The sequence below is a fragment of the Chiroxiphia lanceolata genome, chromosome 19 (genome assembly GCF_009829145.1).
Source record: "Chiroxiphia lanceolata isolate bChiLan1 chromosome 19, bChiLan1.pri, whole genome shotgun sequence".
Lineage (NCBI taxonomy): Eukaryota > Metazoa > Chordata > Aves > Passeriformes > Pipridae > Chiroxiphia > Chiroxiphia lanceolata.
The window spans coordinates 1,830,449-1,851,060 of record NC_045655.1 but is presented as its reverse complement, the minus strand read 5'-3'; the positions used below and the strand labels follow the sequence as shown (position 1 = coordinate 1,851,060).

The 20,612-nt window shown below is 52.1% G+C and overlaps 1 protein-coding gene across 5 annotated transcripts in view; it reads right to left on the bottom strand.

Annotated features, from left to right (window-relative positions):
* The window catches only part of NDEL1 (nudE neurodevelopment protein 1 like 1), a 28,143-nt gene extending 12,625 nt beyond the window's left edge, over nt 1-15,518 (bottom strand). For 2 of the 5 annotated variants that reach the window (XM_032706606.1, XM_032706603.1), the window contains exons 1-6: nt 15,409-15,518; nt 6,370-6,467; nt 4,821-4,974; nt 3,533-3,681; nt 2,435-2,571; nt 186-359 (exon numbers count right to left, since the gene is read on the bottom strand). In XM_032706606.1, coding sequence (XP_032562497.1) covers nt 186-359; nt 2,435-2,571; nt 3,533-3,681; nt 4,821-4,974; nt 6,370-6,455 — 700 coding nt within the window. In that variant the 5' untranslated portion in view covers nt 6,456-6,467; nt 15,409-15,518. Of the gene's footprint in view, nt 1-185; nt 360-2,434; nt 2,572-3,532; nt 3,682-4,820; nt 4,975-6,369; nt 6,468-14,027; nt 14,277-14,810; nt 14,906-14,997; nt 15,122-15,408 lie in introns of those variants that run through there. The other 3 variants (XM_032706607.1, XM_032706608.1, XM_032706605.1) reach the window with 3 other exon arrangements.
* Between the last annotated feature and the right edge of the window lie 5,094 nt (nt 15,519-20,612).

Sequence of the window (20,612 nt, the reverse complement as noted above, 5' to 3'; positions counted from 1 at the left end):
CCATGCTTTTTCCATGCTCTTTTCCTTTTTTTCCTACTCCTTAAATGCACCTGATGCTGTCCTGGGATTTAAACACAGGTGTGGGATCCCCCTATCCCCACACCCACATTCCCTGTGTAGCCTGTGGTTTGTCACCAGGCTGGACATCCTGCCAAACACCCAGACACAGCTCCTGGGAATGGTACCTTTGGGGGAAGGAAAACTATTTTCTGATCCTTTTCCAACAGGTGTGGCTGGCAAGGAGAGAGAGGCCTGGACAGCTGAATCCATCTTCTCACAGTCCAGAGTGGGAGAGCTGGGAGCTGATTTTCGGGTCACCTCTTGCTGCCTTTCCCTCACTGCCAGCTCTTGCCTCAAGTCTGGGGATGGAGAGAAGGAAAAAATCCACAAAAAACATATATTAGAGACTGACTGCTGTCACAAACACTCTCCCTGTTCATTTGGGAGAGAGGAAGAGGAGACACTTTGCAGCAATCCTGGATTAACTGAATTCTCCAGCAGTGGGGACACCCCTCAGAACAGTCACAGCCCAATCCCAGCTGGGAGCAGGGAGGGAGCAAACAGCCCTGCCTGGCCCTGGGAGCTGTGTGGTCCCTGGGATCATGGCAGGCGACTTTCCCTCAGGAATTTTCTCCATTTGCAGTGTGAGCTCCACGGAAAGAGTGTTACAAAAACTGCAGCTGGACACAAATGCTGCAGCTGGGCCACACTCAGCTCCTGCTCCAGGAGAGGCTGCAAAAACCAGAGGAATGACCTATCCCCATGTTTCTAATTCCTATCTTATTCTTCCAGTTAATAATCCACAGAATTCCACACCAGCCAAAGACAGTCCAAGGGTTGCATCCAGTTTTTGATGCCTCGACAAGTGGAAGAGCAGACTGGAGAGACTGGGCAGTCCAAAGGACAGGGAAACAGGCTGCAGATTAGCAAAGCCAGGCTTTACTCTCAGCTCCTCCCCTGACTGCAGCTTATCCTTACCCTGTCCCTTCCCATTTCCACATCTTTTTGCTACAAAGAGCATCCAGCACAGCTCAACAACGGATCTGTAAATCCTTAGAAGGGTCTAGATGCAAAAAAAGATCACAAGGGAGTTGTTCCTCTTTGTTCCAGTTGTTCCTGAATTTTCCCAGACCTCTTATTCCTTGCCTTAATCTGCTACAATGTGCAAGAGCAAAATTAACTATATATTACAGCTTTTAAGCTGTCACAAATATTTAGAACTGTTTTTAGGTAAAACAGCAGAGCTGAAATGAAAATCTGGGCTCACAGCAGAGGATCTGAGGCTGTTCAATCAGAAATATCACTTCTCAGTTTGACATTTTACCAGTTCTTTTAGTGGCTACTGTTCCTGCTTGCTGTCAGGGGGAACAACAAGCAGCTTTGCTACCCTAACAAATGCTAAAAATTTCCAAATGACTCATCTAAAAAACAAGATGTCTTTTTGGCTGATTATTCCAGTGTTCTAGAAAGTAGTCCCCTGGGTTTTGCTGTTTTTCCCAGTATTATTGCCCTAACCTCAAATAACAATACATATATTTCTTCAGAAATATTTACATTTTGTAAAACTTTACATATTGGAAAACTCGCCTCTTGATATTTATTACAAAAACCCCAATAAAGCTTCCAATAAAGCTTTTAATTATTGGGGTGCAAACCTGGTTCAAAGAGGTTCACAGTAAAAAATCCCATCCTGTTCAGGTGGGTTTTCTTACACTTTTCTTACACTCAGGCCCAGGCCTGAACTGAGGAATTATTTTAGAAAGTTTCTCTTGGGAAATAAAGTTGAAAACCACTAATCTCTGAACTTATTAATGGCTGGCACAGGATTATGAGCAGTTCATCTCCATTATCAGAGAAATCAGTTTCTCCCAATCATTAAAAAACGTTTCCCCAGGATCCTCAATGTGAAATCCATTGGGGAATTCCCAATTCCTGCCCATATCCCAGAACACTACCCCAACCATCTCTCATCTCATGGGTCTAAACACAGCCTTTACTGGAATATCTTAAATAAACCAGGAGATTTCCAAGGGGTTTAGAAGGAACACAGGAGACAGGATTTTCCAGGACAGTTACTTAATCATTTATCCTGTATTTCCCTGTCATTTCCTGTGCTTTCCCTTCCTACACAAGGCATAAAACCATAACAAAAAGGAACTTTCAAAGTACATTTCCTCAATTCTATGATATCTGTGGAACAGAGTATTTTTATACTCACCTGTGTTAAAATCCTGAATTAATCTGATATTAATTCTGTCCTATGTCAGGAAATTTTTCCTCTTGACTACACAGGACATTTAAAAAACCTACTGTTAATAATAGCTAATGTAACCAGTTCAAGTTTATCAAGTGAGGCTTTCTAGAAACATGAGCTTGGGTTGCTACACATCTCTTTTAGCAAAGCAAGACACTGAACTAACCAGACAAGCCTTACCTCTTGCTTCATCCTTTAATCTTTGTACAGAAACCAGCAATGACTCCTTGTCATCCAGTTCACTTTCTAAAAATGCATTTCTCTCAATAGCTTGGTTCAGCCTCTGTTCAAAGTCTTCCAATGAAACTATTGTTGCCCTAGAAACAAAATCCAGAATATTGGGTTCTTCAGCTCAGCCAACATAAAAGTGTATTCAGAAACATAATAGAGGAAAAATGTTAGCAAGGCCTGCAGTCACACTGAGCATTTGAAAGCCATGGAAATGCTGCTCAGAAAGGACTAATCAACTCCAAAGAAACAGGAGAAAAAGATGAAAAGAACATGATAGCATCTGGCTCTCAGGGATGTACCAGAGGTGTGGGAAAGAGCCAGTCCTGTGCACCCATCCCCATTTTTCCCAAGCCATGATCCAAAGCTGTACATTTAATGAGGGCAGAACTCTGGGCAGGCAGAGCCCAGTGTGGAAAGCAGAGCACTGGGATATTACCTAAGAGCCAATTCCTTCCAAACTCCATGTCAGAAGTCAGGCATGAGCCTGGTGGAAACGAGCTCAGCTCTCAGATCTTTGTTCCCAGATAGCCAGAGGCTCATTCCTGCTCTCCCTGAATCAATGGCAGAATTCCCATTCAGCAAAAGGGAAGCATGACCTACTCCCAAACTGGGCGTTTCCAGAGCAGCCTGTTCATCCCAGGCCTTACAAAGGCCAGGATTGTTCCCTACAGCTGCTCTGGAAGGGACCAGGAGACTCCTCTGGCCTGGTTTGTTTAAAAGGCACTATGTAAAGCATGAGTTGCTGACTTCAAAGGGGTTTGGAGCCACCAGGCCCACAATTACAAGTCATTTAGCTGGGGGTACCAGAGGCAGTGGCTCTGCTTGCACAGCTAGTTCCTCACAGGAGCACGAGCCACGCTGTCCCACTGCCTTTCCAGCTCTAACACAAGGAACCAGCTGATGGAGGCGAACTCCAAGAGTCTTGGGGGTTGTTTTTGGGTTTTTGAATGTATTTTCCCTTTTAAGGAAGAATAAAATGACCAATCTGAGTGGCAAAGAAAGGATGCAGTGCAAGCTTTGAGGGAAGAAGAGGCAGGCAGCCCTCACCTCTTTGCACGCTCCAGGTCATCGTTGGCCTGCTCCAGCTCCCGCACGTATTTGTGCAGCTGGTCCTTGATGGCCCTGGTCTGGCTCAGGTCATCCTCCAGCAGGGACACCTGCTTGTAACTCTGGGCATACTGGTGCTCCAGCTTCTCCTGGAAGAAAGAATTATGGAGATAAATAGCAGTAAAATGGGACAAAGAAAATATCACACTCTTTGCGGGCTGCTGGTTTGGGATTGCTGGTAATCCAGAGGAAAAATTAGAGAGGGAGAAGGAACAGGCTGTGAACATCAGAGCCAGACATGGCACAAAGTCCCAGCCATCTCTCCAGGACACAGCTGGCTCTCAGGGATGTGTCCCTGCATCTCCTCCCAAGAGCCTGCACTGACAGCTGCTCCAGAGCCTCAAACATCCAGGAAGCCAGAGAGAAATCCAACTGCACAGCCCCCCCTTTTCCCTTGACAACAGCCACTGTGAGACCAGACACTGTCTGACGTGTCCATGAGCAAAAATGAGAGCCACTGGAACCTGCTACAAAACCTCCAGGCCCACAAACTCAGCCACTGCCAAACAGTCTCTCACCAGCTCTGAGGGCACAGATAGATCCCCATGGAGAAAGCACTGACCTCATAAAACATGTGCTGACCTTACAATACAGCTGGGAATGGATACACAGAGTAATCCCAGAAACCTTCCTTCCACTGAGAGAATTTCTAACCTTTGTCTTCACTAACACAAGCCAAGACTACCCAAAATGATGCGATTTCAAGGTTCCAAAAGAGGCAAGAAGTTGTTGACACAGAGGTATCAGTTCAAAGCCACCTCCTGCAGATGCAGATCCCTCTGCAATTCCTGGTTCCACAGAAATGGCTGTTAAGAATGGATGAGGAGACTCTCTGAAAGATGTGCACAGATCACCCACTCTGAGCCTCCTTTAGGGTCTCATAAAACCGAGGAGACAAAGACTGGTTTGCAAAGAAAGACAACTCATGTTGTCCCCGTGTTGCTGTGCTGATGTTCCCTGTGGAACTAATAAAGCTCCTGCTTGGCACAGTCTCCAGAATTCACAGCACAAACTCCATGACAAGAGTTTCATGATGTGAACAAGGAATATTCTGCCAGGAATTTCCCTGCCTTATTTGGAGGACGTGCCATACTTAAGCCTGGATCATAAACAGACAATTCCTTGACTTCATTTGGATGTTCAGTGACCAAGAATAGCCCAGAGGATCTAAAAGGAGATCCAAGACATACCCAAAAGAAGAAGCAACACCATCACAGAGGAGACTCACCTTTAATGTTTCCACTTCATACTTCAGTCTTTGGTTATCTGCTTGCAAATCTCTGTTCCTCTGCTCAGCCTGCACTAGCTGTGCCTCCAACTCTGCTTCTAATTCTCTGCTTCCCTCCTGGAATTCAGCCAGCTCTTCACGAGCCTCCTGGAAGCTGTAAGGAGAGGATTTCATCAGTGGGAAAAGCCAGCATCTCCCAAGTTAAAATCTGCAGCTCTTCTAAAATAAAAAGCTGGAAAAAAAGGAGTTCTGAAGTACTTAAGTGTCATCATAGATTTCTAAGGGGAAAAAGAAAATTTGGGAAATGGAGAAATTACATTAAGCTCAGCTATTAAAGGAAATTAATTCTCTTACATCAAAACCAACAGCTGCCTTAAATGCCTGTGTGAAATCAAGGCTATTTACAGGATTCATGGGAGCCTGAGAACCACTTTGTACTCCATCAGCTTCCACTGGTAGGAGATTTGATGGAGACAATGAATTAAGCAAACATTTAAACTGATTTTGGTCAAAAACCGAAGAGAGAACAACAGTTTCTGCATCTCTGCACTACCTGGAAATTTAAGGTTCTTAAAAATCATGAGGAGTCAGGAAGCCAGCACATCTCTGCCTCATAGTACTGACAGTTATTAAATACCAGGAGTAGCCAGTCCACATACTTTGCTTATTAAATTTGCATCTTTACCACAGGTAACAGCTCAGCCCTCAGCAAATAGCAGGGAAAACCAACCAGGCTTTAGGAAACAACATATTGGTGCCTCACACAGAATGTTCTGACACCCAAGAACAGCTTAGGGTTCTCCACAGGGACAGGCTCCTCCACATTCCCAACCCCTCCCTCCCCAAAACAACCCCAAACCAAACAAAAAAGCAACTTGGGCTCTTTGGGCTCCAGAGAGGTTTTAAGTGGCTTCAGCTCAGTTGCACATGAGTTACACTGAGGGCACATAAAGCTTCCCAAAGGAAATGAACTGGGAGCACTCCAAAGAAAGCCCCTCAAGAAGCACAGTACTACTCAATACAACAACCTCTCCTCCCACTTTTGGTACCCAAAAAGCCCCTTGTCCCCTAAAAGATGCAAACCCCTGGTCCAGGCAGGACTGGGAGGTAAAATCCACTTCAATAAAATGCAGCAGACACCAAATCAGCCACTTTTCATACCAGTAATTCCATTACAAGAAGCTGGAGGGAACAGGAATGACACAAGGAGAGCCCAAAGGCGCCTTCTTACGATAAAACATCAAGATACTACTTAAGGCAGCACTTTAATTATACAAAGGTGCACATGATCCTAAAAGGGCTCTGCTCTTGCTCAAACATGCTCAGAACATAGCCTGCAGTTCCTGGCATGGAGACACTGGGCAAGCAACACTCAGCTCCCACAAAACTGGGAATTTTAAAGCTAGAAATTCTTTACAAATTCTCTTTTTAGAGATTCTTTCTAAAATCTTTAATATAACATAATAATCTTGGTGTGGCCTTGCAGAGAAAGAGATTAAACAAAGTTCTGGTCATTAAGAAGCAAACCCAGCCTGCAAATCCACAATACCTTTGTTTGTACTTCAAGGAAAGCTCTTTCCAATATGCAGTTTCCTCCTTTGGACTCGAGAAAGTTGGGATTTCTTCACTGTCCATGATCAACACGACCTGCAGGGCACAAACACAGGGACACACTCAGGACAAACACAGACCCCAAACCCGCTCCTAAATCCTGGGCTTCACTGCCACAGCCTTTCCAGCAGCAGCACCAGGACTTGGCACCTGCACACAGGATGTTAATGATCCCTAACAGGAGTCAGCCAGCACAGGGACCTGCCACAACAAGCCATGGAATTTTACCCAGCTTCTGGAAGTGCTTGTGCAGCGAGAAACAGGACCAGAAATTTTGGCTGTGTTTTTTTTATCTGCCACTGAAACACCAGGTGAAAAGCCCACTTTGGATCACAGTTGGTAACAGACTAAAATTTACAGCAATCACAGTTTCCACTTTAGGTCCTAAAATGTTCTTAAAGAGATTTTGCCTCCTGTCACCAACACAACAATAGCACTACAACAGTTATTAGAGCTGCAAACGTGAGTAGTGAAGGAGGATGAACACTGAGGAACCACTAACTGCGTGTGGAGATCAAAATTCAGTTTAACCTTCCTGTGTTGAGTCCTGGCTAATTCCTGCTTGTGTAAAACAGACAGGTAACTGAAATTATCCACGTAATTTTGCTCCCTCACACACACAGAAGAAGGATCAGCCTCTCATAAAACCACATGGTCACATCATACAGGAGAGTCTCCAGCCTGGAGGTGTTAGGAGGAGCAGATGACCCCCTGCTCCAGGAGGACCACCCTTCCTGGAGCTCTGGCAGCGCTGCTTGGCCCTCAGCCAGCACAGGAAACACAACCCAACACAGACCTTTATCCATGGAGCAACACACAGGCCAGGGGACATGGGACATTCACAGCAGGTCCCAGAGCTGCTGAAGGTGATGAAGTGGTGGCTGTGGCCCTGCCATGCACAGCAGGACCACAACTGCTCAGACCACAGGAAAAGCACCACTGCTGAGCCCTCCCCAAGCAATCCCACAACTCTTTCATAAATAGGTATCCTTTTTTCTCTCTCCTCAAAAAGCCAAGACTTAAATTTTGCCATTAACACCCAGAAAAAGAATAAAGTGAAACCAACTCCTTCTGTGCTTAAAGCAGAGGCTGGGAACAACATCAAGCTCATTGATCAGGAACAGCTGACCTGGAAGTCCTGACTTTCACACTCTATCGGGCATCGCTGCCCCCTCTCAGCCAACTCTGTCCCTTCAGGCTAAAACTGTCACACTAACATGTCCTGCATCGCAGTGACCCACATTTTTGATCCCTAAAAGTGGGACAAAACAGTCCCATGCTTTCGTCAGAGGGCAGCCAGGCTGGCACTGAGCTCAGAGACACAGCCAGGCGGAACTGGCACGTGGGTCTCCAGCTGAGACTGCAGCTGCCACAACCCAAGGGCCCAAATTTATCCAGAGGGTGCCAAGCACCTCAAAACCACCCCAAATCTCACACTGTGTTTATTTAACTTCACAGGGTTCTTGGAGAAGCAGTTTGTCAGGAATCACATCTCCACACTGCCCAAGAAAATTGATGGTGTCTCCTTTTCTGCACTTCCTTGTACTGACAAAATAAAACACACTCGTGGAGCCATTCCAGTAACAAATTTCAGACACAGGTTTCTTTGGGAGCACTTGCTCAGCTGTTACCAAGGCACCTCCACCCCACCACAGGGACAAATCCCAAGTGCTGTGCACAAGCCTGTTCCCAGGGGATGTGGAGCCCAAACTGTTGCAGTTCCCCCTCGAGTGCATCCAGGTGAGCTAGAGGCTCAGGAAGCTCCTGGACAGGGATTCCAGCTGCCAGATAAGGCAGAGGTGACCAGCTCAGGCACTGCTGGGTGTTGTTCAAAGCACTGGTCCAGCACTGATCAAACCCTTCCATAAAAACCTCAGACCTTTCCCTGCACTTGGCTCCAAACCAGCACACTCCGGAGGGCTGGATCAGCAGGCAGCACATTCATCCCAAAATAAATGAGACACAACACAGGCTCAGCTCCCACAGCTCCAGAGGTGAGCTGAGCTCAGAAGGTGAGCAGCCAAGTCAGCTGTCAGCAAAGTTCAGGATGTGGTTAGAAAAGGGCTCTACAAGGAACCCCTGACACCACTTCCGAGAGGTGCTGAGGAAGGGCCAGGACTCCTTCCTGTCTGCTCGGGGCACACCCTGGGACACAAACACCCCAAAACCCCTGCAAGCACAGCAAGGACTCACAAGTACAGGAGGGGACCTTTTCCCCTCACTCCTTTGTCCTTTCAGACACCAGAGGGAGGAGATTCAGCCCTGTGGTGCCTCGGGAACTCTTCCTTCCCAAACATACCCAGCAGGAGCAAGTTGACGTTTTCCAAGTTGGTTAAATGGGTGATAATTCATGATTGCCCCTGCTCCATGATAATTCATGATTGCCCCTGCTCCATGAAAATTCATGATTGCCCCTGCTCCACGTCTCCCACCGTGCCTAATGCTACCAGCAGGGATTCTGGATAAACACCTGCTCCAGATGCCAACACCAGTGTGCTCTGCTGAGCTCCAGCATCCACATCCCACTTTTTGGACACAGTTATACCACTTGCCTTCCCTTACAAGGAAGTACAAGGAAGCACCTGACATCTTTTCCTAGAAGTGGCTGAAATGAGGTCCAGGACTCCTTCCTGTCTGCTCAGGGCACACCCTTGGAAATAAATATCCCCAGAATCCCTGCAAGCACAGCAGTCTCTGCAAGGACAGGAAGGGCTGCCTGGCGTTCCCAAGTACAGGAGGTATTTTTTCCTCCCACTCCTTTGTCCAAACCCCCTTTCAGACACCAGAGGAAGGAGATTCAGCCCTGTGGTGTCTCAGGCCCCTCGACAGGAACTCTTCCTAGTCTTTCCTATATCATATCCTAGAAGTGGCTGAGATAAGGTCCAGGACTCCTTCCTGTCTGCTCAGGGCACACCCTTGGACACAAACACCCACGGAATCCCTGCGGTGCTTGCAGTGCTCCTTCATGAGGGGCATGAAAGAGAAGAGCACACAAACACTGGTGGCCCAAACACCAGTCTGAGAGCTGGAAGATGCCAACAGCTTCCAACCCTGCCCCTGCCACAGCTGTGGGCACAGGTAGATCCCTTCACTGTGCCAAGCTTTGCCCATTCCCTCAGCTGATGGCACAGGAACAGGGGTTTATCTGGGCACAGGGACGTGCCTGCAGGGCAGTGATTCCCAGGCCTTATCAGAACACAACCAGAGCATTTGAAACATCTCACGTGTGGGAGAGAGAGGATGCCCACGGAACACCGAGGGTTTAACAAAGGCTGCCTTGCTTCAGCCTGCTGCCAGTTGTCCTGGAATTCCATGAGGAGCTGAGAAGGAGCTGAGAACCAGCACAGCAAGTCCTTCCTATTCACAGGCTCCTTCGCATACGTGGCACTTGCAGAATCGAGCCTTTGACCAACAACACTGAGGCTTTCAGGGCACAGACAAGACAATGCAGCAGCGTCTTCCAGGGAAAATGAGAGCAGGCTTATGCTGCTGCCCACTGGAATTCATTCCAACACAGCTTAGCATTCACACAGTGCCCTGGGAAAGCACAGCTCCGTGGGCACAGCTCCAGCTCCAAGGCAGCTCCCAGACAAGGGCTACGTTCAAAACAAGGGGGATCCTTTCAAGCCACCCCCACAAAGTCAGCAGGACAGAGGAACTCTCCACTGGGAAAAGGAAAGAACTTTTCCATGCTGAAATCACTCTAAAAATGCAGTGTGTAGGTTAAGAACTGGTCTAAATCCAGTGGGGTTTGTACAGGACAAATCTGTTTTCCCACCTCCAAAAGAATCCTTACAAGCGAGATGTGCAGTATCCTCTGGATATGACAAGGATTTCTGAATCCAACCTGTGGCAGAAATGACTCAACAAACACACGGTATTTTCCAAGTAACTCAGGGGATCTTGCATTTGAAATCTCTCCTAAGCCATGAGAACACACACACGGCCTGAAGTGTAACACGGTGTAACCTCATCCCTGTGACGGGAGGCTGCTGAGGAGCTCGGCATGAAATCTAAGACCAAAACACTCAGCTTGAAATACAACACGATGTCTCAGCTTCTACCCACCCCTTCCCACAGTCGGGAATTCACTCCTCCCCGCTCTCAAAGTCAACTGAATCACTGAAACATCACAGGAGGGATAATTCTGAGCACTGCTCACAAGCTGCTGCAGTTCACCCCGGGTGTACCTGCAGCATCTCAAGTGGCTGGATAAAACATTCTCCCTGATTTTAATTGTCTCACACTCTCTCATTTAAAACCAGCTTACAAACACTGCCATGGAAAGGGAATTAATCGTATTTAATGTTCATTTTTGTGCACATTTTTCTGCTTTCTTCCCCACAACCCTGTTTGCCCAATATTTTCAGACACCAAACATTAAAAATTGTGCAGAGGCAAACAAACATGACAAAACACAGTGCTGAACTCCCCCACCTATGCTTTGCTGCCCCCCCCCCCTTTAAGGCAATGGAAATGTCCAGTGACCTTTGGAATTAAATAAGTAACCACCTGGAACAGGACTTGATCAAGGAATTCTGCCAAGCTCACAGGGGCCTTCAGTTCTGGAGATAACAACTCACTCTGGCTATCACAGAACTGCCAAGTGCCTGTTTGTGCCACAGGCCCCAACTCACCCTGTCACCCAGAGCTGGCACCACCCAGAGCTGCCACCAAGAGTAGGAAGGACTGTCCCCAACCAGCTCATCTTCCTCTTCCCCTTTTTGGCTGATTCACAGGCAGAAAAGCAGAAGAAACCTTGTTCCAACCATTCTCTGCCTTCTCAAACCAAGAGAACCAACAGGTAACCCCCAAATCTCTGAAGTTCTTGACTTTTTCCCCCCAAATCAAGGCTCAAAGCAAAGGAACCTGAGCTCTCCAGCCAAAACTCAAAGCAAATGGACATTGTCATGCACTTAACAGAAGATGGAAAACAAACAAACAAACCAACCAAAGGCACGGATTAGATTTCACCAATCAATTTGTGCTTGTTTTGCTCATCCTGGAATAGGAGCTGGTGGATTTCCATACATTTTGGATGTCTGCCTGCATCCGTCACTGTTAGGAACTGAGCCTCTGTGAACTCAACCTTCTCCTGCAATCCTATTTTTGAACTGAATGTTCTCAAGTGAACCACAACAAATGCTTCCTTGCCCCTTGCAACAGTAGCACAGGAGCTTTCAGGGAAAGAGGAAAGTCACAGAGCACAGAGTCAGCAGAACACTCCTGCTGCAACAATAAATCCTGCACTTCCAATTTGGACAGCACAGGAGGCAGGAGATAACCAAATCCTACCTGCAGGAACTTTGTGCCAAGTTCAGACTAAAAGCCTTTAAGACAACCTGGCACCACACAGCAAAGCCTTATTATCTCAACAGCCTCATTAATCAAATATAACATGTCTGCTCTGCACCACATGGCCAAGGCTCAAAGGCCTGGTGAATATATGATATGAAATCATAATAAAGAACCCTTGCTGAGTGAGCCAGCACTGGGGTGGAAACCTTGAAACCAGAAGAAATGCACTGATGCAAGAAGCCTCTTTTCAGAAATCAAGCTGCAGCTACCAAAGGGAGCAGAATTTAGTATTAAAAATCATATTCACCAACAAGGGAAGTTTAAGACACTCGACCTCTATCTGTTCCCACCAAAATGCTTTAAAAAGGAAACCTGAAGAGGTTGGTGCCCCTGATGCAGGTTCAGTACCTGCAGAGATGAAGGAAAGGCCCCTGGAGATGTGAGTGTCCCAGAACAACCCAGGCCTGACCAGGAGAACAATTCACTGCCAGCTCCATAGCCAGGAACCTCAGAGGGATGAACCCCCCAGAGCAGAAGGTGTGGAGTAAACAGAGAACTGAGAAGGAAATCCAAGCTGTGAAAAGGACAAGCTTCCTCCTGATTGAGTGTCTGCTCTCCAGAAAACCACCCTCTAGGAAGGTCCATGAGAGATGCTGAGCACCAGGAGCACTGATCCTGACCCCACAACAGGCTGCAAGTGGAGCTGCCACGGACCTGAACCTCCCTCTGGAGATCATCCACCCAACTGCACCTTCCCCAACTCACAGTTGCCTGGTCTCTCCTCAAACCTTGAAGAATCCCAGAGCATCCTCCCCAGAAGCAATGGATTTACCCCAGAACTTCCAGCACACCCAGCCCAGAGCCTGCACCAGAGGAGAGCACCAGGTCCCCTGGGCCTCCCTGGGACCTCAGCAATTAACCCCATCCCCAGAACAACATTTCCTGGGAAGGGGGGGCCAGAGGGGAAGATGCTTCTGGACACTGCAGCATGAGCAGCGACCAAGGAATTCCAAGGGAAAAGCACTCAGCATGGGGTTCTGCCAAGAGCAGGGAATTCTGCTCCTTTACATCCTACCGGTGCCAAGGGAGGGGAAAATTGATTTGAAAACACTGCCCAAAAGGTGTATTTTCAGTTTTTATCACAGACCAGCCCCCAGAGAGGGGCTCTGCAGTGAGCACTGAACAACAGGAATGTTAAAAATAAAACCCTGTGTTGGGAAGGAGAAGGAACCAGCACAATCTGCTCCTGAGCTGAGCCCTGGAGGGACACAATCACACCAAGAAAAAGCTGCTCTGCTGGGTCTGAGTGGCTCTGCCCACAGGTCAGGGCAGCACAGCAGGGCAGGTAGTTTGCTGAACACGCTCCACAGTTTATCTTGGTTATTTTTGTGGTGTCACACAAACATCAAGGACTGCAAGAACACCATTTCCTTCCTCGGTCTGACTTTCCTGACACCTCAAAACCAACTGTAACAGACTGAGGGAATAAACTGTACTTTGTTGCTGTAGTTTTTGGCAGTCTGCTCCCAGCAATGACTCCAGAGACAAGACTACTTGTGGCACCAAGGTCACAGACATCATCAGTCTCGTGCTTTCTCTCCACTTTCATATTTTCCTTTCTCTTCTCTTTCCTTCTGCACCAAAAGAGGAATTATCTTACATATCTGCAACCTCTAAAGAGTCAGGGGAAAAAAAAAACACCTGAGGGCTTTCCCCTGAATTACTCAAGCAGTAACTCAAACACTTTGTGTCTGAACACATCCTTCACCTCTGGGACTCCCAGTGGCACACAGGATTAAATCTCCACATGTGCAAACCAAAGGGAGAATCCCTCCATGTATACAAAGTAAATAATAAATACAAAGCCCAGGCACAAAGCAGGACACGGGATCTCCTCCGGGGCAGTCCTGGCACTGTTAATCCAAAATCCACATTACCTACCCACATCTTTCATATCCTGCACAGCCACAGTGAACTGGCCCTGCCAACCAGCCTGTCTGTGTACTCACACTGCTAATACACCAAATTTACATGTATGTAAATAAATACAGACTCACAGAATCACTGAGGTTGGAAAAGACCTCTGAGACCACCCTGTGCCCGATCCTCACCTTGTCCCCCAGCCCAGAGCACCGAGGACGTGGAGGTGTCCACATCCCTGGATACCTCCAGGGGTGGGGACTCCACCACCTCCCTGGGAAGCCCCTTCAAAAACAATCAAAATCCTCCCAGTCTCTTTTCTGCCCTGGGACAGCCCCTTCCTCTCACAGTTACTGATATCTCTACCAAAACACTGACCTTGACAAGGCCACCAGCTCTCCACAGTGTCCAGGAATTGTTTCTTGGGGGGGAGAGGGAAAAAAAAACAAAAACAAAATGGAAGAAAAAAAAATTCCTCAAGCATCCAAAGAATTCTTCTACAGCAGCTTCACATATCTAAGCACCTCTGAGGGCAATAAATGCCCCACAGGCATCCAAAAGTGCCCCCCACCTCTGTGCACTTGTGACCAAGTGAGGATGGTTCCAGAGGGAGCCGGGAAAGCCTGAGTCACTCCCAGTGCAGGCTGTGGGAGGGAAGGACAGCTCTCCTCCCCCCGGGAAGGACGGGGACGTGTCAGTGGGAGTCACTCCGTCAGCTCTGGCTCCAGGGATGGATCTGCTCCCGTGTCAGAGCCGTTCATCCCTCGCACACGTCTGTGCAATTCGGGTCACGCTCGTCACCGGGGCACGAGGGGGTTTGGTGGGGTTTGTATGAAACACAACAGGGGAGCTGAGAGGGAGGTGGGAACAACCTCGGAGAAAAACCCTCATGGAACTACTGGAAAATACTCAGCAGAGATTCCAGAATCATTCGGGTTGGAAAAGCCCTCCCAGCCCATCGAGTCCAATGAAAGCCAAAGCGATGGACAAAATTGACACCCCTCCTGCCTCCAGTTTTCACTCCTCTGCTGAACGAGGAAAGTCAGGGACGGAGGAGGGGACACATTTCTGCCATCCTGGTATAGAATCCCACAATCCGAGGACAACTGAGGTTGGAAAAGCCCTCCCAGCCCATGGATCCCCCCTGTGCCCGATGTCCACCTTGTCCCCCAGCAGAGCACTGAGTGCCAGGCCAGTCGTTCCAGGGTTGGGGACTCCACTGCCTCCCTGGGCAGCCCCTCCCGGTGTCTGACCACCTAATTCCGGGAAGAATTTCTTCCTAAGAAAGGCCCCACGCCGCGGCCATCGGGTCGCCCAAGGATTTTATGACAACTGAGGCGAATCACACCTCCGGCTGCCTGTCGGCGATATAAAAATGACCGCCCTGGGTGCCGAGCCCAGCACGGCGGTGGCTCAGGGTGCCGGGCAGCCCCGAGCCCGGTAACGCCCCGGCCCCGCTCCCGGAGGGTCCCGGGGGGGCCCGGCCCGCGCAGGGCGGCGGCCGAGCCGGGCCGCGCCGTGACTGACAGACCCCTCCGCCAATGAGCGGCCGAGGCGCGGCTCCGCCAGCCAATGGCGCGGCGCGGGGGCGGGCCCTGCCCCGTTGTCAACCCGCAGCCAATGGCGGCGCGGGGCCCGCGGCCCCCCCGGACCCCCGGCCGTGATCCCCCCCAGTCCCGAACCCCTCGGGCCCGCCGGGACTATCCCGGGACCCCCGGCGCGGCCCTGCCCGGCCGGCCCGGCTCCGCGCCCCGCTCACCGCAGCGCATCCCCTGTCACCGCCGCAGCACCCGCCGCCGCCGGGGCCACCTCATCCGGGCACCGGGGGGTGGGGCCGGATGATGCAACCTCGGGGGCGGGGTCAGGGGCGGGGCCTGGGAGGGGCGGGGCTTGGGGAGCCGGGCCGGTGCCGGTCGATGTCTATGTCCCGGTACCGGTCCCTGTCCCTATTCCTGTCCCTGTACCTGTCCCTGACCCTGTCCCTGTCCCTATTCCTGTCCCTGTACCTGTCCCTATCCCGGTCCCAGTCCCTGGCCCGGTCTCTGTCCCTATTCCTGTCCCTGTCCCTATTCCTGTCCCGGTCTCTGTCTCCGTCCCTGTCCCTGTCCCTATCTCGGTCCCTTATCCCGGTCCCTGGCCCTGGCCCGGTCCCTGTCCCTATCCCTATTCCTGTCCCTGTCCCTATCCCTGACCCTGTCCCTATCGCGGTCCCGGTCCCTGGCCCGGTCTCTGTCCCTGTTCCTGTCCCTAATTCTTGTCCCTGTCCCTGTCCGTATCCCTATCCCTGTCCCTGACCCTGTCTCTATCCCTGCCCCTGTCCCAGTCTCTGTCCCTGCCCCTGTCCCTATCCCGGTCCCAGTCGCTATCCCGGCCATTCTTTCGTTTCCCGTCCCGGGAACCGCCAGCCCCTCGCGGTCTCCGCTCTGCCCGGCGTGGGGACCCTCCTCTGCTCGCCCCATCCCAGGGGCCGCCCCTAGGCCGAGGTGGTCCCACCTTTCTTCCTTTGCCGCGTTCGGGATCTGCCCCTTCCCCGTCCCGTCCTCCAGCGCTCTGTCCCCGGTGTCCCCGGAGGGGCGGACCCAGGAACGGGCCCCTGAACCCAATCCCTGGGGACCTATGGACATCCATCCCTTGAGGGCTATGGAACATCCATCCGTCAGGCCTCTGGACATCCATCCTGGGGGCCCTGGACATCCATCCCTTGGGGGCTGTGGAACATCCATCTCTGGAGGCCCTGGCTATCCATCCCTCGGGGCGAGCAGCGAGGCGGGCACCGGCAGCTCCTCCTCCTCCTCCCATCCTGCGCCCCGCACAGCTCATCTGTCCCGCCGAGCAGGGAACTCGATGCTGGCAGAGGCTTTTGGAACCCTCCAGGAACCCCCACTGGCCCCGAGCCGAGGGAGAAAGCCCACAGCCCCCGAGACCACCCCTGCCGGGGGCTTTCTCACCCCACCCCGGCTTTCTCATTCCCTGCCTTGCCGGCACAGCGTGCCCGCTGCTGGGGGGCTCCCCCGCTGCCCCATCGCTGCCCCGTGCCCCCCACTCGTGTCCCTGCAGCCCCCGGGCCGCGGGCAGGGTAGGACAGTGCCCCCGCGGCGTCGCTGGCACTGCCCTGATACTCGAGCTTGGTTTGCGTGTTTAATTGCCTGCCCCTGTAATTAGCTGCCCTGTCATTAGCGGTGGGCGGTGCCGCTGGGGTGCCCTCGTGCTTCCCTCGCTGCCGGCAGCGTGGCCGAAACCGCAGCCGTGCCAGCTGTCCTTGTGGGGGCAGCCAGTGCCACCAGGGCCACCTCTGTCCCCACAACCTCTCCTCTGCCATGTCCTGCATGTGGAGTTATCCAGCGTTGGTGCTTTTCCTGCTTTTCCCGGGGGTGGTTGCAGACAACCTGAGGATGGAGAACACACACTGTCCCTCCCCAGCCGGGTGTCCAGCCTGTGGCTGTCCCCTGACCTCTGTCCCCTGCCCCCTGCACGGGCCTTTCTGGGTCACCCTGTGTGCCCTGGGTGTTGCCTGGCAGTGTCAGCACGGGACGTGCGGCGCAGCACGGCCTGAGACACCACTCCTGGATTAGAGGCTGGGAGAGGAGGGGAAGCCACAGCGTCCTGTGAATACTCATCCTGGTGGCAAACTGCCCTTGGAGCTGCCTCATCCCTCCTGGAAGCGCAGCCTTGCTCCCATTTGAGCACCTTCCCCATGCCCAGTCACACCTGGCTGATGCTGGTGCTGCTCCCAGCCTGGACCACCCCACACATCTCCCACCTTCTTCCTTCAGCTGAACATCCCCTTGGCTCCCTGAAACACTCTCTGGAGGGAAGGGAGATCAAGGTGGCTGTGCTGGAGGCCTGGCTAGGAGAACATCTCCTTTCCCAGGATCCAGCCTTATGCTGCTCCGAGTTGGGAGCAGCCAGAGTTGGTGGTGCTGGGTGAGTGCACAGCCCAGCTCTGGGCAGACTGGGTACCACTGCCATGCTCTGGAGCTGGCTGGGCACCCATTCTTGTGCTCTGAGGGAGGCTGGTGCCCACCACTGCATTCTGGAGCAGGCTGGGTATCCACTACTGCAGTCTGGAGCTGGTTGAGTGCCCACTATTGTGATCTGGAGCAGGCTGGGTGCTCAGTTTTCCCACTGCACTCCAGAAGCTGTAAGGAAATGTCGTGCACTGTTTGTACTGTGCATCCCACGTGGCCTCGGTGCAGCTTTTTCCTCACTCTTCAGTGACAGAGCAGCCCCTCTGAGGGGACAGAGGGGTGGTACAGCCACCTGAGAGGCAGTGGGGAGCCATAGGGGTGCGAGTGCTCTCTGCACCTCTGGATGTTTGTCTGTGGGAGGCAGGGTCAGTGCTGCTCCAGGGTGGGAGGTCTGGGGGTACCTGGCTCTGCTGGATGTGCATGGATCTGCCACCTTGCTGTGATCAACATAGAGATCCTCCCTTGGATCCTCATTTTCAGCTGGAAATGAGCTCTGAGGGCAAGGGGGGGGGGGTGTTCTACTTCATATAGGAGCCAAGGCTGTATCCATTCAACCCTGAATTAATTCCTCAAGGGGCACCCATGGAGCAGCACATCCCTGGTTTCATCTCCAGTGGGATCCTTCAAGCACAATTTTAAAATTGTTCCTCAGTCTCTCTTTCCCAGGCCGGGTGCTTAAGTTAACAAAACACTCTTTGCCTCTCCCCACACCCAAGGTCACCCCCGTTCCATCCAATGCTGAGCAGCATCTCCAGGACCAGGGATGATGCCACCAGCTCCATCCCCTTTACCAGCCAGCTCGGGGGGCTTTGCCTCTGCTGACAAAGGCCCAGCGCTGCTGGGGGCTGTGATTCCCAGGGGAATTCCCGGTGTTCCTGCCTGGTTAACAGCGATTTTAAGTCGGTGTTTGCTTTGAGGTCGCCCCCATTGTGTGCCGGGGCTGTTCCCAGGCGGCTGCCGCGGGCCGGGCGCTGCCGGCGGCACAAAGGAGCAGTCACTCAGCATTAGCGGCCGCACAAAGGGACCGCGGCCGTGTTTCCCCAGCAAACCCCTCGCTGAAAGGCCAGGGAGAGACACAGATCTGAGCAAAATGGGGTATCTCACAGGGGTGGGGGAACCCAGCGTGGGCAGGAGCCGGGAGTGTCCCCTGGTCCTGGCACGGGGCTGCCAGAGGTGATTTCACTGTGGGGTGGGTGGGCTTTGCCCTGGTGCAGGGAGACCCATGGGGGACACAGAGGGGGTACAGGGTGGGTGTGGGGTCCTGGGGGATCAGTGGGGACCCACTAGGTGCAGGTACACCTGGGCATTATCACCTTGGAGAGACACTGGTGAAGGTTCGAGAGGGAGAAATAACCACTGGGGGAAAAGGCAGGGATTATCTCACTGCTCCCTGCCTTGGAAGGGTGTCTGGGACCAGCGGCTCTTACCATCTCCAGGAGCATCCAGGCTGGGGATTCAGAGCTGGGAGCAGCCCAGTCTGAGAGGGGGACACATCCCTGACTCCAGCAGCTCTAATCCTGGCTGTCTGTGCACCTTCACCAGCTGCAGGGCTGGGGCAGAGCTGCATCCTGCTGGACCCTCCCAGCTGCCCAGAGAAGGATTTGCTCATTGGTGAGGAAAAGTGGTGCCCGAGCTGCCCCAGCCGTGGAGAGAGGACCTGGAAAGGCTCTGAGGCTGAGAGAAGCCCTCAGGATGTGGGGAAAGGGGGGCTTTGGGTGAGGGAGAAGCTGGGATGGGGTGGGACACAGCCTGGGGAGCCGAGCACTGGTCTGTGCCAGGCAGCAGCAGCCGTGTCTGCTCGTGGCTCTGGAACGGTGACTGTTGTCCCCAGGGACGTGATCTGAGAACTGTCAACTCATTGCACCTCAGGACCTTTGTGGGGCTTGAATAGGCCAAGTCTGGCTGCTCCTGGGCTCGGGAGAAGGGATCACAGATCCAAGGGCTTTCTGACCACTGGAAAAAGCCCAGCCTTGCACGGCTCCCACCCGGAGCTCCATGACACGAGCCTGCTGGTCTCAGCACTGGCAGCTGCTGGGGAGTACCAGCTTCCCGGACTGCTGTTTGCTTCCAAAGACACCCAGCCTCAGCCCCCCCTCTCTGCTGCCTCCTTCCCCTCTGGCTGAGAGCAGCACTGAGGGCAGGACCTGCCCCCTGCCCCTCACACCCCCCCTCAGTGCCCATCCCAGTGCCACCCTGACAGCACGGGCAGCACTGTGTCACCCTTGTGACCCAACGGGTTCAATCAGGGCTGTTTGGAGCCCAGGAGAGGTGGCTCCTGCAGGGCTCTGAGTGTCTCCCAGCAGGGAGCAGGGAAGGGGTGGGGCTGGGCGGGATGCAGGGAGGGATGGGGCTGGAGGTGATGTCAGGAGGGATGGGTTTGGGGAGGCTGTAGGGCTGGGAGGCACATGGGAGATGTGCAGGGAAGGATGGGGCTGGGAGAGCTTAGGGAGAGATGGGGCTGGGAGGGATGTGGAGAAGGATGGGACTGGAAAGGATAAGGGAGAGATGGGGCAGGGAGAGAGGGAATGGGAGGGATGTGTGTTTTCCAGTCAACCCAGACTGGAAGAAAGAGTTGGGGTTATTCTTCCCTTGTTTTGACTACAGGGAGGCAAAATGCAGTGCAGATCTCACAGGACAGCCCTCCTGCCTTCTGCCATGGGGCCTGGGCTGATGCACTTTGTGGTGAGCATCCTCCTCTCCATAACCTCCTTGTATTCCTGGTTGGCACTCACAGGGTGATCCTGGGTGGTGCTGGAGCAGCTCTACCTGCAAACTCCACTCACAGCACTGTTCTGTGTCTTCCAAAAGACCTCAGAAAAATCATTAAACGAACCCAAATTGAGTATTTAGTGCTCCTTTTATTGAACCTTTTCTTTCTGTGCTGCTCCAGGACACGAGATGTTGCAGGGTGAGAAGCCAACCTGCACTTGTTCCTGTTAAAGGCAGAAACACCTCTGCAATCTCAGCCCTCCAGGAGCCAGACTCAGAGGGCAAA